The sequence below is a fragment of the Oncorhynchus masou genome, unplaced genomic scaffold, assembly GCF_036934945.1.
Source record: "Oncorhynchus masou masou isolate Uvic2021 unplaced genomic scaffold, UVic_Omas_1.1 unplaced_scaffold_966, whole genome shotgun sequence".
In the NCBI taxonomy this organism is placed as follows: Eukaryota; Metazoa; Chordata; class Actinopteri; order Salmoniformes; family Salmonidae; genus Oncorhynchus; species Oncorhynchus masou.
Window position 1 is genome coordinate 2739 of NW_027016163.1, and position 16416 is coordinate 19154.

The 16416-nt window shown below is 51.5% G+C and overlaps 1 protein-coding gene across 1 annotated transcript in view; it reads right to left on the bottom strand.

Moving 5' to 3' along the window:
* Positions 1–6302: 6302 nt before the first annotated feature.
* LOC135538449 (phosphoribosyl pyrophosphate synthase-associated protein 2-like) overlaps positions 6303–16416 on the bottom strand; it is a 69078-nt gene continuing 58964 nt past the window's right edge. Inside the window, exons 5-11 of the mRNA XM_064964350.1 lie at positions 14322–14494; positions 14102–14217; positions 13854–13909; positions 12255–12385; positions 11810–11880; positions 11562–11708; positions 6303–6536 (exon numbers count right to left, since the gene is read on the bottom strand). Coding sequence (XP_064820422.1) covers positions 6378–6536; positions 11562–11708; positions 11810–11880; positions 12255–12385; positions 13854–13909; positions 14102–14217; positions 14322–14494 — 853 coding nt within the window. The 3' untranslated portion in view covers positions 6303–6377. The remainder of the gene's footprint in view (positions 6537–11561; positions 11709–11809; positions 11881–12254; positions 12386–13853; positions 13910–14101; positions 14218–14321; positions 14495–16416) is intronic.

Below are 16416 nucleotides of genomic sequence, written 5' to 3' on the forward strand. Positions count from 1 at the left end.
TCAGCATTTCACTGTAAAGACTACACCTGTTGTATTCAGCATTTCACTGTAAGGTCTACTACACCTGTTGTATTCAGCATTTCACTGTGAGTCTACTACACCTGTTGTATTCAGCATTTCACTGTAAGGTCTACTACACCTGTTGTATTCAGCATTTCACTGTAAGGTCTACTACACCTGTTGTATTCAGCATTTCACTGCAAAGACTACACCTGTTGTATTTTAGCATTTCACTGTAAGGTCTACTACACCTGTTGTATTCAGCATTTCACTGTAAAGACTACACCTGTTGTATTCAGCATTTCACTGTAAAGACTACACCTGTTGTAGTCAGCATTTCACTGTGAGGTCTACTACACCTGTTGTATTCAGCATTTCATTGTGAGGTCTACACCTGTTGTATTCAGCATTTCACTGTGAGGTCAACTACACCTGTTGTATTCAGCATTTCACTGTGAGGTCTACTACACCTGTTGTATTCAGCATTCACTGTGAGGTCTACTACACCTGTTGTATTCAGCATTTCACTGTGAGGTCTACACCTGTTGTATTCAGCATTTCACTGTAAGGTCTACACCTGTTGTATTCAGCATTTCACTGTGAGGTCTACTTCACCTGTTGTATTCAGCATTTCACTGTGAGGTCTACTTCACCTGTTGTATTCAGCATTTCACTGTGAGTCTACTACACCTGTTGTATTCAACATTTCACTGTGAGGTCTACTACACCTGTTGTATTCCAGCATTTCACTGTGAGGTCTACTACACCTGTTGTATTCAGCATTTCACTGTAAGGTCTACTACACCTGTATTCAGCATTTCACTGTGAGGTCTACTACACCTGTTGTATTCAGCATTTCACTGTAAGGTCTACTACACCTGTTGTATTCAGCATTTCACTGTGAGGTCTACTACACCTGTTGTATTCAGCATTTCACTGTGAGGTCTACTACACCTGTTGTATTCACATTTCACTGTGAGGTCTACCACACCTGTTGTATTCAGCATTTCACTGTGAGGTCTACTACACCTGTTGTATTCATCATTTCACTGTGAGGTCTACTACACCTGTTGTATTCAACATTTCACTGTGAGGTCTACTACACCTGTTTGTATTCATCATTTCACTGTGAGGTCTACTACACCTGTTGTATTCAGCATTTCACTGTGAGGTCTACACCTGTTGTATTCAGCATTTCATTGTGAGTCAACTACACCTGTTGTATTCAGCATTTCACTGTGAGGTCTACTACACCTGTTGTATTCAGCATTTCACTGTGAGGTCTACTACACCTGTTGTATTCAGCATTTCACTGTGAGGTCTACTACACCTGTTGTATTCAGCATTTCATTGTAAGGTCTACTACACCTGTTGTATTCAGCATTTCACTGTGAGGTCTACTACACCTGTTGTATTCCAGCATTTCACTGTAAGGGTCTACTACACCTGTTGTATTCAGCATTTCACTGTGAGGTCTACTACACCTGTTGTATTCAGCATTTCACTGAGGTCTACTACACCTGTTGTATTCAGCATGTCACTGTAAGGTCTACTACACCTGTTGTATTCAGCATTTCACTGTAAGGTCTACTACACCTGTTGTATTCAGCATTTCACTGTAAAGACTACACCTGTTGTATTCAGCATTTCACTGTAAGGTCTACTACACCTGTTGTATTCAGCATTTTCACTGTGAGGTCTACTACACCTGTTGTATTCCAGCATTTCACTGTAAAGGTCTACTACACCTGTTGTATTCCAGCATTTCACTGTAAGGTCTACTACCTATGGGTTGTATTCAGCATTTCACTGTAAAGACTACACCTGTTGTATTCAGCCATTTCACTGTAAGGTCTACTACACCTGTTGTATTCAGCATTTCACTGTAAAGACTACACCTGTTGTATTCAGCATTTTCACTGTAAAGACTACACCTGTTGTAGTCAGCATTTCACTGTGAGGTGAACTACACCTGTTGTATTCAGCATTTCATTGTAGGTCTACAAACACCTGTTGTATTCAGCATCTCACCGTGAGGTCTACCCCACCTGTTGTATTCATCATTTTCACTGCGAGGTCTACTACACCTGTTGTATTCAACATTTCACTGTGAGGTCTACTACACCTGTTGTATTCATCATTTCACTGTGAGGTCTACTACACCTGTTGTATTCAGCATTTCAATGTGAGGTCTACACCTGTTGTATTCAGCATTTCACTGTGAGGTCAACTACACCTGTTGTATTCAGCATTTCACTGTGAGGTCTACTACACCTGTTGTATTCAGCATTTCACTGTGAGGTCTACTACACCTGTTGTATTCAGCATTTCACTGTGAGGTCTACACCTGTTGTATTCAGCATTTTCATTGTGAGGTCAACTACACCTGTTGTATTCAGCATTTCACTGTGAGGTCTACTACACCTGTTGTATTCAGCATTTCACTGTGAGGTCTACTACACCTGTTGTATTCAGCATTTCACTGTGAGAGTCTACTACACCTGTTGTATTCCCGCATTTCCTTAAGGTCTACTACACCTGTTGTATTCAGCATTTCACTGTGAGGTCTACTACACCTGTTGTATTCAGCATTCACTGTAGTCTACACACCTGTTGTATTCCAGCATTTCACTGTGAGGTCTACTACACCTGTTGTATTCAGCATTTCACTGAGGTCTACTACACCTGTTGTATTCAGCATGTCACTGTAAGGTCTACTACACCTGTTGTATTCAGCATTTCACTGTAAGGTCTACTACACCTGTTGTATTCAGCATTTCACTGTAAAGACTACACCTGTTGTATTCAGCATTTCACTGTAAGGTCTACTACACCTGTTGTATTCAGCATTTCACTGTGAGGTCTACTACACCTGTTGTATTCAGCATTTCACTGTAAGGTCTACTACACCTGTTGTATTCAGCATTTCACTGTAAGGTCTACTACACCTGTTGTATTCAGCATTTCACTGTAAAGACTACACCTGTTGTATTCAGCATTTCACTGTAAGGTCTACTACACCTGTTGTATTCCAGCATTTCACTGTAAAGACTACACCTGTTGTATTCAGCATTTCACTGTGAGGTGAACTACACCTGTTGTATTCAGCATTTCATTGTGAGGTCTACAACACCTGTTGTATTCAGCATCTCACTGTGAGGTCTACTACACCTGTTGTATTCATCATTTCACTGCGAGGTCTACAACACCTGTATTCAGCATCTCACTGTGAGGTCTACTACACCTGTTGTATTCATCATTTCACTGCGAGGTCTACTACACCTGTTGTATTCAACATTTCACTGTGAGGTCTACTACACCTGTTGTATTCATCATTTCACTGTGAGGTCTACTACACCTGTTGCCATTCAGCATTTCAATGTGAGGTCTACTACACCTGTTGTATTCAGCATTTCACTGTGAGGTCAATCTACACCTGTTGTATTCAGCATTTCACTGTAGAGGTCTACTACACCTGTTGTATTCAGCATTTTCACTGTGAGGTCTACTACACCTGTTGTATTCAGCATTTCACTGTGAGGTCTACACCTGTTGTATTCAGCATTTCACTGTAAGGTCTACTACACCTGTTGTATTCAGCATTTCACTGTGAGGTCTACTACACCTGTTGTATTCAGCATTTCACTGTGAGGTCTACTTCACCTGTTGTATTCAGCATTTCACTGTGAGGTCTACTACACCTGTTGTATTCAGCATTTCACTGTGAGGCCTACTACACCTGTTGTATTCAGCATTTCACTGTGAGGTCTACTACACCTGTTGTATTCAGCATTTCACTGTGAGGTCTACTACACCTGTTGTATTCAACATTTCACTGTGAGGTCTACCACACCTGTTGTATTCAGCATTTCACTGTAAGGTCTACTACAGCTGTTGTATTCAGCATTTCACTGTGAGGTCTACTACACCTGTTGTATTCAGCATTTCATTAATGAGGTCTACAACACCTGTTGTATTCAGCATTTCACTGTGAGGTCTACCACACCTGTTGTATTCAGCATTTCACTGTGAGGTCTACTACACCTGTTGTATTCATCATTTCACTGTGAGGTCTACTACACCTGTTGTATTCATCATTTCACTGTGAGGTCTACTACACCTGTTGTATTCAACATTTCACTGTGAGGTCTACTACACCTGTTGTATTCATCATTTCACTGTGAGGTCTACTACACCTGTTGTATTCAGCATTTCACTGTAAGGTCTACTACACCTGTTGTATTCAGCATTTCACTGTGAGGTCTACTACACCTGTTGTATTCAGCATTTCACTGTAAGGTCTACTACACCTGTTGTATTCAGCATTTCACTGTGAGGTCTACTACACCTGTTGTATTCAGCATTTCACTGAGGTCTACTACACCTGTTGTATTCAGCATGTCACTGTAAGGTCTACTACACCTGTTGTCTTCAGCATTTCACTGTAAGGTCTACTACACCTGTTGTATTCAGCATTTCACTGTAAAGACTACACCTGTTGTATTCAGCATTTCACTGTAAGGTCTACTACACCTGTTGTATTCAGCATTTCACTGTAAAGACTACACCTGTTGTATTCAGCATTTCACTGTAAAGACTACACCTGTTGTAGTCAGCATTTCACTGTAAGGTCTACTACACCTGTTGTATTCAGCATTTCATTGTGAGGTCTACAACACCTGTTGTATTCAGCATCTCACTGTGAGGTCTACTACACCTGTTGTATTCATCATTTCACTGTGAGGTCTACTACACCTGTTGTATTCAGCATTTCAATGTGAGGTCTACACCTGTTGTATTCAGCATTTCACTGTGAGGTCAACTACACCTGTTGTATTCAGCATTTCACTGTGAGGTCTACTACACCTGTTGTATTCAGCATTTCACTGTGAGGTCTACTACACCTGTTGTATTCAGCATTTCACTGTGAGGTCTACACCTGTTGTATTCAGCATTTCACTGTAAGGTCTACTACACCTGTTGTATTCAGCATTTCACTGTGAGGTCTACTTCACCTGTTGTATTCAGCATTTCACTGTGAGGTCTACTTCACCTGTTGTATTCAGCATTTCACTGTGAGGTCTACTACACCTGTTGTATTCAGCATTTCACTGTGAGGTCTACTACACCTGTTGTATTCAGCATTTCACTGTGAGTCTACTACACCTGTTGTATTCAGCATTTCACTGTAAGGTCTACTACACCTGTTGTATTCAGCATTTCACTGTGAGGTCTACTACACCTGTTGTATTCAGCATTTCACTGTAAGGTCTACTACACCTGTTGTATTCAGCATTTCACTGTGAGGTCTACTACACCTGTTGTATTCAGCATTTCACTGTGAGGTCTACTACACCTGTTGTATTCAGCATTTCACTGTGAGGTCTACCACACCTGTTGTATTCAGCATTTCACTGTGAGGTCTACTACACCTGTTGTATTCATCATTTCACTGTGAGGTCTACTACACCTGTTGTATTCAACATTTCACTGTGAGGTCTACTACACCTGTTGTATTCATCATTTCACTGTGAGGTCTACTACACCTGTTGTATTCAGCATTTCACTGTGAGGTCTACACCTGTTGTATTCAGCATTTCACTGTGAGGTCAACTACACCTGTTGTATTCAGCATTTCACTGTGAGGTCTACTACACCTGTTGTATTCAGCATTTCACTGTGAGGTCTACTACACCTGTTGTATTCAGCATTTCACTGTGAGGTCTACACCTGTTGTATTCAGCATTTCACTGTGAGGTCTACTACACCTGTTGTATTCAGCATTTCACTGAGGTCTACTACACCTGTTGTATTCAGCATTTCACTGTGAGGTCTACTACACTGTTGTATTCAGCATTTCACTGTGAGGTCTACTACACCTGCTGTATTCAGCATTTCACTGTGAGGTCTACTACACCTGTTGTATTCAACATTTCACTGTAAGGTCTACTACACCTGTTGTATTCAGCATTTCACTGTGAGGTCTACACCTGTTGTATTCAGCATTTCACTGTGAGGTCTACTACACCTGTTGTATTCAGCATTTCACTGTAAGGTCTACTACACCTGTTGTATTCAGCATTTCACTGTAAGGTCTACTACACCTGTTGTATTCAGCATTTCACTGTGAGGTCTACTACACCTGTTGTATTCAGCATTTCACTGTGAGGTCTACTACACCTGTTGTATTCAACATTTCACTGTGAGGTCTACTACACCTGTTGTATTCAGCATTTCACTGTGAGGTCTACAACACCTGTTCGGCGAACGTGACAAATAAACTTTGATTTTAAAACATCTGCTGCACAAATACCGACAAACCAATGGCAATTTATTTTTATTTTGGCAGAAAATAAACGTGCATCTGTGTGTGTGTGTCAGTCGTCAGCTCCTATGTTGTGGAACAGACAAGACATCGACTCTCCACAGTGGATCCTCCGTACAGCTTCAGACAGGATCAGAGAAACATCAACCGTCTTTATCTTACAGCACTGGAGCTTCTGGGACGAGTGGGGAATCGTGTTGGTTACCACCACCTAGAGAAGAGAGACGGGCAGAGAGACAGACAGACGGGCAGAGAGACAGACAGATGGGCAGAGAGACAGACAGGCGGGCAGAGAGAGAGAGAGACAGACGGGCAGAGAGACAGACAGACGTCAGAGAAGAGAGAGACAGAAGGGCAGAAAGACAGAGAGACGGGCAGAGAGAGAGAGACAGAAGTCAAAGAAAGAGAGAGACAGACAGACGGGCAGAGAGAGAGAGAGACAGACGGGCAGAGAGAGAGAGACAGACAGACAGAAGGGCAGAGAGAGAGAGACAGACAGTCAGACGGGCAGAGAGAGAGAGACAGACAGACAGACGGGCAGAGAGAGACAGACGGGCAGAGAGAGAGACAGACGTGCAGAGAGAGAGACAGACGTGCAGAGATAGAGACAGACGTGCAGAGAGAAATCAAGAGAATCATGAGAAAACTAATAAAGCTCCAACTAGACAGACAGACCCTCCCCTCCGTTCCCCTCCCCTCCGTTCCCGTTCCCTCCGTTCCCCTCCCCTCCGTTCCCTTCCCCTCCGTTCCCCTCCCCTCCATTCCCTCCCCTCCGTTCCCGTTCCCTCCCCTCCATTCCCCTCCCCTCCGTTCCCCTCCGTTCCCGTTCCCTCCGTTCCCCTCCCCTCCGTTCCCTCCGTTCCCTCCCCTCCATTCCCCTCCCCTCCGTTCCCCTCCCCTCCGTTCCCCCCCCTCCATTCCCGTTCCCCTCCATTCCCTCCCCTCCATTCCCTCCCCTCCGTTCCCCTCCGTTCCCCTCCCCTCCGTTCCCCTCCCCTCCATTCCCGTTCCCCTCCATTCCCTCCCCTCCATTCCCTCCCTCCGTTCCCCCCCTCCCCTCCATTCCCTCCCCCCATTCCCTCCCCTCCTCCGTCCCGTTCCCTCCCCTCCCCTCCCGTTCCCTCCCCCTCCGTTCCCGTTCCCTCCGTTCCCTCCCCTCCATTCCCGTTCCCCTCCATTCCCTCCCCCTCCGTTCCCGTTCCCTCCGTTCCCTCCCCTCCATTCCCGTTCCCTCCATTCCCTCCCCTCCGTTCCCGTTCCCTCCGTTCCCGTTCCCTCCGTTCCCGTTCCCCTCCATTCCCTCCCCTCCATTCCCACCCCTCCGTTCCCGTTCCCTCCGTTCCCTCCCCCTCCGTTCCCGTTCCCTCCCCCTCCGTTCCCATCCCCTCCGTTCCCCTCCCCTCCATTCCCTACGTTCCCCTCCCCTCCGTTCCCCTACGTTCCCCTCCCCTCCGTTCCCCTCCCCTCCGTTCCCCCCCTCCCCTCTATTCCCTCCCGTCCCCTCCATTCCGTCCCCTCCATTCCCGTTCCCCTCCAGTCCCTCCCCTTCGTTCCCCTCCCCTCCGTTCCCCTCCCCTCCATTCCCTCCCCTCCGTTCCCGTTCCCCTCCCCTCCCCTCTATTCCCCTCCCGTCCCCTCCATTCCGTCCCCTCCATTCCCGTTCCCCTCCAGTCCCTCCCCTTCGTTCCCCTCCCCTCCGTTCCCCCCCTTCGTTCCCCTCCCCCTCCGTTCCCCTCCCCTCCGTTCCCTCCCCTCCGTTCCCTCCCCTCCATTCCCTCCCCTCCATTCCCCTCCGTTCCCGTTCCCTCCCTCCGTTCCCCTCCCCTCCGTTCCCTCCCCTCCATTCCCTCCCCTCCATTCCCTCCGTTCCCCCCTCCATTCCCTCCCCCTCCGTTCCCCTCACCACCTCCCCTCCCCTCCGTTCCCCTCCCCTCCATTCCCTCCCCTCCATTCCCTCCCGTTCCCCTCCCCTCCGTTCCCCTCCCCTCCATTCCCTCCCCTCCGTTCCCCTCCCCTCCATTCCCTCCCCTCCATTCCCTCCCCTCCACTCCATTCCCTCCCCTCCATTCCCTCCCCTCCGTCCCTCCCCTCCCCTCCATTCCCTCCCCTCCGTTCCCCTCACCTCCCCTCCATTCCCTCCCCTCCATTCCCTCCCCCTCCCCTCCGTTCCCCTCCGTTCCCCTCCCCTCCGTTCCCTCCCCTCCGTTCCCGTTCCCCTCCCCTCCATCCCCTCCCCTCCGTTCCCTCCCCTCCCCCTCCCGTTCCCCTCCCCTCCGTTCCCTCCCCTCCGTTCCCCTCCCCTCCGTTCCCCTCCGTTCCCCCCCCCTCCGTTCCCCTCCCTCCGTTCCCCTCCTCCGTTCCCCTCCGTTCCCCCTCCCTCCATCCCCTCCCCCCGTTCCCTCCCCTCCATTCCCTCCCGTTCCCCTCCCCTCCGTTCCCCTCCCCTCCGTTCCCCTCCGTTCCCTCCCTCCATTCCCTCCGTTCCCCTCCCCTCCGTTCCCCTCCCCTCCATCCCCTCCCCCTCCATCCCCTCCCCCTCCGTTCCCTCCCCTCCATTCCCTCCGTTCCCCTCCCCCCTCCGTTCCCCTCCCCTCCGTTCCCCTCCCTCCATTCCCTCCGTTCCCCTCCCCTCCGTTCCCTCCCCTCCGTTCCCCTCCCTCCGTTCCCCTCCCCTCCATTCCCTCCGTTCCCCTCCCCCCTCCGTTCCCCTCCCCTCCGTTCCCCTCCGTTCCCCTCCCCCTCCGTTCCCCTCCGTTCCCCTCCCCTCCATTCCCTCCGTTCCCCTCCCCTCCGTTCCCTCCCCCTCCCCTCCGTTCCCCTCCCCTCCGTTCCCCTCCCCTCCGTTCCCCTCCCCTCCGTTCCCCTCCGTTCCCGTTCCCCTCCATCCCCTCCCCTCCGTTCCCTCCCCTCCCCTCCGTTCCCTCCCCTCCATTCCCTCCGTTCCCCTCCATCCCCTCCCCTCCGTTCCCTCCCCTCCATCCCCTCCCCTCCGTTCCCTCCCCTCCATTCCCCTCCGTTCCCCTCCATCCCCTCCCCTCCGTTCCCGTTCCCCTCCATCCCCTCCCCTCCGTTCCCTCCCTCCATCCCCTCCCCTCCGTTCCCTCCCCTCCATTCCCTCCGTTCCCCTCCCCTCCGTTCCCCTCCCCTCCATCCCCCTCCCCTCCGTTCCCTCCCCTCCATCCCCTCCCCTCCGTTCCCTCCCTCCGTTCCCTCCCCTCCGTTCCCCTCCGTTCCCTCCCCTCCGTTCCCGTCTCCATCCCCTCCCCCCCCCTCCATCCCCTCCCCTCCGTTCCCTCCCCTCCATCCCCTCCCCTCCGTTCCCTCCTCCATTCCCTCCGTTCCCCTCCCTCCGTTCCCCTCCCCTCCATCCCCTCCCCTCCGTTCCCTCCCCTCTCCATCCCCTCCCCTCCGTTCCCCCTCCCCTCCGTTCCCTCCCCTCCGTTCCCCCCCCTCCGTTCCCCTCCGTCCGTCCCCCCCTCCGTTCCCGCTCCCCTCCATCCCCTCCCCTCCCCTCCATCCCCTCCCCTCCGTTCCCTCCCCTCCATTCCCTCCGTTCCCCTCCCCTCCGTTCCCGCCCCTCCATCCCCTCCCCTCCGTTCCCTCCCCTCCATCCCCTCCCCTCCGTTCCCCTCCCCTCCATTCCCTCCGTTCCCCTCCCCTCCGTTCCCCTCCCTCCGTTCCCCTCCCCTCCATTCCCTCCCCTCCGTTCCCCTCCCTCCATTCCCTCCCCCTCCATTCCCTCCCTCCACTCCATTCCCTCCCTCCATTCCCTCCCCTCCGTTCCCCTCCCCTCCCCTCCATTCCCTCCCTCCGTTCCCCTCACCTCCCTCCATTCCCTCCCCTCCATTCCCTCCCCTCCGTCCCCTCCCCTCCGTCCCTCCCCTCCGTTCCCGTCCCTCCCCTCCATCCCCTCCCCTCCGTTCCCTCCCCTCCATCCCCTCCCCCTCCGTTCCCTCCCCTCCGTTCCCCTCCCCTCCGTTCCCTCCCCTCCGTTCCCCTCCCTCCGTTCCCCTCCGTTCCCTCCCCTCCGTTCCCCTCCCCTCCGTTCCCCTCCGTTCCCCTCCCTCCATCCCCTCCCCTCCGTTCCCTCCCCTCCATTCCTCCGTTCCCCTCCCCTCCGTTCCCCTCCGTTCCCCTCCCCTCCATTCCCTCCGTTCCCCTCCCCTCCGTTCCCCTCCCCTCCGTTCCCTCCGTTCCCTCCCCTCCGTTCCCTCCTCCGTCCCCTCCCCTCCGTTCCCCTCCCCTCCGTTCCCTCCCTCCGTTCCCCTCCCCTCCGTTCCCCTCCGTTCCCTCCCCTCCATCCCCTCCCCTCCGTTCCCTCCCCTCCATTCCCTCCGTTCCTCCCCTCTGTTCCCGTTCCCCTCCATCCCCTCCCCTCCGTTCCCTCCCTCCATCCCCTCCCCTCCGTTCCCTCCCCTCCATTCCCTCCGTTCCCCTCCCCTCCGTTCCCCTCCCTCCATCCCCTCCCCTCCGTTCCCTCCCCTCCATCCCCTCCCCTCCGTTCCTCCTCCCCTCCATTCCCTCCGTTCCCCTCCCCTCCGTTCCCTCCCCTCCATCCCCTCCCCTCCGTTCCTCCCCTCCATCCCCTCCCCTCCGTTCCCCTCCCCTCCGTTCCCTCCCCTCCGTTCCCCTCCCCTCCGTTCCCCTCCCCTCCGTTCCCCTCCCCTCCGTTCCCCTCCGTTCCCTCCCCTCCGTTCCCGTTCCCCTCCATCCCCTCCCCTCCGTTCCCTCCCCCTCCATCCCCTCCCCTCCGTTCCCTCCCCTCCATTCCCTCCGTTCCCCTCCCCTCCGTTCCCGTTCCCCTCCCTCCGTTCCCTCCCTCCATCCCCTCCCCTCCGTTCCTCCCCTCCATTCCTCCGTTCCCCTCCCCTCCGTTCCCCTCCCCCTCCATCCCCTCCCCTCCATTCCCTCCCCTCCATTCCCTCCCCTCCGTTCCCCTCCCCTCCGTTCCCCTCCCCTCCGTTCCCTCCCCTCCGTTCCCTCCCCTCCGTTCCTCCCCTCCGTTCCCTCACCTCCGTTCCCCTCCCCTCCATCCCCTCCCCTCCGTTCCCCTCCCCTCCATTCCCTCCCCTCCGTTCCCCTCCCCTCCGTTCCCTCCCCTCCGTTCCCTCCCCTCCGTTCCCTCCCCTCCGTTCCCTCCCCTCCGTTCCCTCCCCTCCATTCCCCTCACCTCCGTTCCCCTCCCCTCCCCTCCATTCCCTCACCTCCGTTCCCCTCCCCTCCGTTCCGCTCTTACCTGACTAATGGCTGACTCCTGGAGGGTTCTGGGAGCGTCCGCAGACAGGATGGCGTGTGTTGCCATGGCGATGATAGGCCCCGCCCCCCTCTCCCTCAGCATCTCCGCTGCCGCCACAAAACCCACCGCATCATCGATGATGTCATCCTGACACACACACACCAGGTTAACACACATACACACCTCCCCCGTCCTGCCCTGACGATGTCACACAGCCTCCTCCCTGACCTCTGACCCCAGCCACTCACCACGATGATGGCGATGCGTCCGGCCACATCTCCTACGACTGTGATAGGATGCTTCTCCTTAGGGATACAGACTGACAGAGAGAGAGACGGTAATGAGACCCGTTATCTACTGACCCAGAGTCAGATTAACAGGGATCTGTGTGTCTCCAACAGGGATCTGTGTGTCTCTAACAGGGATCTGTGTGTCTCCAACAGGGATCTGTGTGTCTCTAACAGGGATCTGTGTGTCTCTAACAGGGATCTGTGTGTCTCTAACAGGGATCTGTGTGTCTCTAACAGGGATCTGTGTGTCTCTAACAGGGATCTGTGTGTCTCTAACAGGGATCTGTGTGTCTCTAACAGGGATCTGTGTGTCTCTAACAGGGATCTGTGTGTCTCTAACAGGGATCTGTGTGTCTCTAACAGGGATCTGTGTGTCTCTAACAGGGATCTGTGTGTCTCTTACAGGGTAGTTCAGGTAGACCTCCGGTGGTTCTGACTGTCGGAGGAGAGTGCCGTCCGTCCAGCAGGTCCGTCTCTGCATCTCCGTGGATCACAGCAATAGACACACGCAACCTCTCGGCGAGGGACTGGGCCCTAGACAACAGAGACAGAGGAATGAGGGACTGGGCCCTAGACAACAGACACAGAGGAATGAGGGACTGGGCCCTAGACAACAGAGACAGAGAGACAGAGACATGAGGGACTGGGCCCTAGACAACAGAGACACAGAGACAGAGGAATGAGGGACTGGGCCCTAGACAACAGAGGCAGAGGAATGAGGGACTGGGCCCTAGACAACAGAGACAGAGGAATGAGGGACTGGGCCCCCTAGACAACAGAGACAGAGGAATGAGGGACTGGGCCCTAGACAACAGAGACAGAGGAATGAGGGACTGGGCCCTAGACAACAGAGGCAGAGGAATGAGGGACTGGGCCCTAGACAACAGAGACAGAGGAATGAGGGACTGGGCCCTAGACAACAGAGACAGAGGAATGAGGGACTGGGCCCTAGACAACAGAGGCAGAGAAATGAGGGACTGGGCCCTAGACAACAGACACAGAGGAATGAGGGACTGGGCCCTAGACAACAGAGACAGAGGAATGAGGGACTGGGCCCTAGACAACAGAGACAGAGGAATGAGGGACTGGGCCCTAGACAACAGACACAGAGGAATGAGGGACTGGGCCCTAGACAACAGAGGCAGAGAAATGAGGGACTGGGCCCTAGACAACAGAGGCAGAGGAATGAGGGACTGGGCCCTAGACAACAGAGACAGAGGAATGAGGGACTTGGCCCTAGACAACAGACACAGAGGAATGAGGGACTGGGCCCTAGACAACAGAGACAGAGAGACAGAGAGACAGAGGAATGAGGGACTGGGCCCTAGACAACAGAGACACAGAGACAGAGAGACAGACACAGAGACAGAGGAATGAGGGACTGGGCCCTAGACAACAGAGACAGAGGAATGAGGGACTGGGCCCTAGACAACAGAGACAGAGAGACAGAGAGACAGAGACAGATACAGAGAGACAGAGACAGAGGAATGAGGGACTGGGCCCTAGACAACAGAGACAGAGAGACAGGAATGAGCGTCAGGGTAACTCACCTCTTAGAGACAGAGACAGAGAGACAGAGGAATGAGCGTCAAGGTAACTCACCTCTTAGAGACAGAGACAGAGACAGAGAGACAGAGGAATGAGTGTCAAGGTAACTCACCTCTTAGAGACAGAGAGACAGAGACAGAGAGACAGAGAGACAGAGGAATGAGTGTCAGGGTAACTCACCTCTTAGAGACAGAGAGACAGAGAGAGAGACAGAGAGACAGAGACACAGAGGAATGAGTGTCAGGGTAACTCACCTCTTAGAGAGAGAGACAGAGACAGAGAGACAGAGAGACAGAGACAGAGAGGAATGAGTGTCAGGGTAACTCACCTCTTAGAGACAGAGAGACAGAGACAGAGACAGAGAGACAGAGGAATGAGTGTCAGGGTAACTCACCTCTTAGAGACAGAGAGACAGAGACAGAGAGACAGAGGAATGAGTGTCAGGGTAACTCACCTCTTAGCGGAGGACGGTGATTTGGCCACGATGACGGCATTATGGTAGTCTGGAATCTACAGGGAGACAACAAGAAGTTATGGGTAGTGGAGTTTGGAATCTACAGGGAAACAACAAGGGGTTGTGGGTAGTAGAGTCTGGAATCTACAGCTTAACTCCTCCTGTATGTACTGGGGGGTTGTGGGTAGTGTAGTCCTCCCTCCTGTATGTACTGTAGCAGGAGGGGGTTGTGGGTAGTGTAGTCCTACCTCCTCCTGTATGTACTGCAGTAGGAAGGGAGAAGCTCTCAGGTTGTCTACTGGGATGTTGAAGAAGCCCTGAATCTCCTTCTGATGAAGATCCACAGTGATGAGATGGGTCAGACCTACACACACACACAGAGACATACGTACGTACGTCAGACCTAACACAGTGTAGATGAACCGCTATCTCCAACACATTCGATTGAAACATAACGTGTTGTCTCACCTGCCCTGCACATCAGAGAGGCGATCAGCTTACAGACGATGGATCCCCGTTTCCTCATCTTACACTGTTTACTGTAGGGTAGGTATGGCAGCACGCCACACACACTCCTCGCACACGCCGTCACACACCCATACGCCATCACACACAGCTCCATCAGGCACCGGTTCACATCCCTGCACACACACACAGTTTACTGTTACAGTAACACAAATACACAGAGAGAGGGAGAGCTCCATTGATAGAAGAATTTGAATATTTAAAGTAGTGACTAAAGTATTCCACCCTGAATCTGTAGAACTGGGTGAAATGTGTTAGAATCATAAGACTATAATCTATAATCTACTATCTACTATAACCCAGTATAAACTGACGGTGTACACCAGGTGTATCCTGTTATAAACTGACGGTGTACACCAGGTGTATCCTGTTATAAACTGACACCAGGTGTATCCTGTATAAACTGACACCAGGTGTATCCTGTTATAAACTGACACCAGGTGTATCCTGTTATAAACTGACACCAGGTGTATCCAGTTATAAACTGACGGTGTACACCAGGTGTATCCTGTTATAAACTGACGGTGTACACCAGGTGTATCCAGTTATAAACTGACACCAGGTGTATCCTGTTATAAACTGACACCAGATGTATCCTGTTATAAACTGACACCAGGTGTATCCAGTTATAAACTGACACCAGGTGTATCCTGTTATAAACTGACACCAGGTGTATCCAGTTATAAACTGACGGTGTACACCAGGTGTATCCTGTTATAAACTGACGGTGTACACCAGGTGTATACTGTTATAAACTGACACCAGGTGTATCCAGTTATAAACTGACACCAGGTGTATCCTGTTATAAACTGACGGTGTACACCAGGTGTATCCTGTTATAAACTGATGGTGTACACCAGGTGTATCCTGTTATAAACTGATGGTGTACACCAGGTGTATCCTGTTATAAACTGACGGTGTACACCAGGTGTATCCAGTTATAAACTGACACCAGGTGTATCCTATTATAAACTGACGGTGTACACCAGGTGTATCCAGTTATAAACTGACACCAGGTGTATCCTGTTATAAACTGACGGTGTACACCAGGTGTATCCTGTTATAAACTGATGGTGTACACCAGGTGTATCCTATTATAAACTGATGGTGTACACCAGGTGTATTCTGTTACAAACTGATGGTGTACACCAGGTGTATCCTGTTATAAACTGACGGTGTACACCAGGTGTATCCTGTTATAAACTGATGGTGTACACCAGGTGTATCCTGTTATAAACTGACGGTGTACACCAGGTGTATCCTGTTATAAACTGACACCAGGTGTATCCTGTTATAAACTGACGGTGTACACCAGGTGTATCCTGTTATAAACTGACGGTGTACACCAGGTGTATCCAGTTATAAACTGACACCAGGTGTATCCTGTTATAAACTGACACCAGGTGTATCCAGTTATAAACTGACACCAGGTGTATCCTATTATAAACTGACGGTGTACACCAGGTGTATCCTATTATAAACTGATGGTGTACACCAGGTGTATCCTGTTATAAACTGACACCAGGTGTATCCTGTTATAAACTGACACCAGGTGTATCCAGTTATAAACTGACACCAGGTGTATCCTATTATAAACTGACGGTGTACACCAGGTGTATCCTATTATAAACTGATGGTGTACACCAGGTGTATCCTGTTATAAACTGACACCAGGTGTATCCAGTTATAAACTGACACCAGGTGTATCCAGTTATAAACTGACACCAGGTGTATCCAGTTATAAACTGACACCAGGTGTATCCTGTTATAAACTGACGGTGTACACCAGGTGTATCCTGTTATAAACTGACGGTGTACACCAGGTGTATCCTGTTATAAACTGACGGTGTACACCAGGTGTATCCTATTATAAACTGACGGTGTACACCAGGTGTATCCTGTTATAAACTGACGGTGTACACCAGGTGTATCCTATTATAAACTGACGGTGTACACCAGGTGTATCCTATTATAAACTGACGGTGTACACCAGGTGTATCCTGTTATAAACTGACACCAGGTGTATCCTGTTATAAAC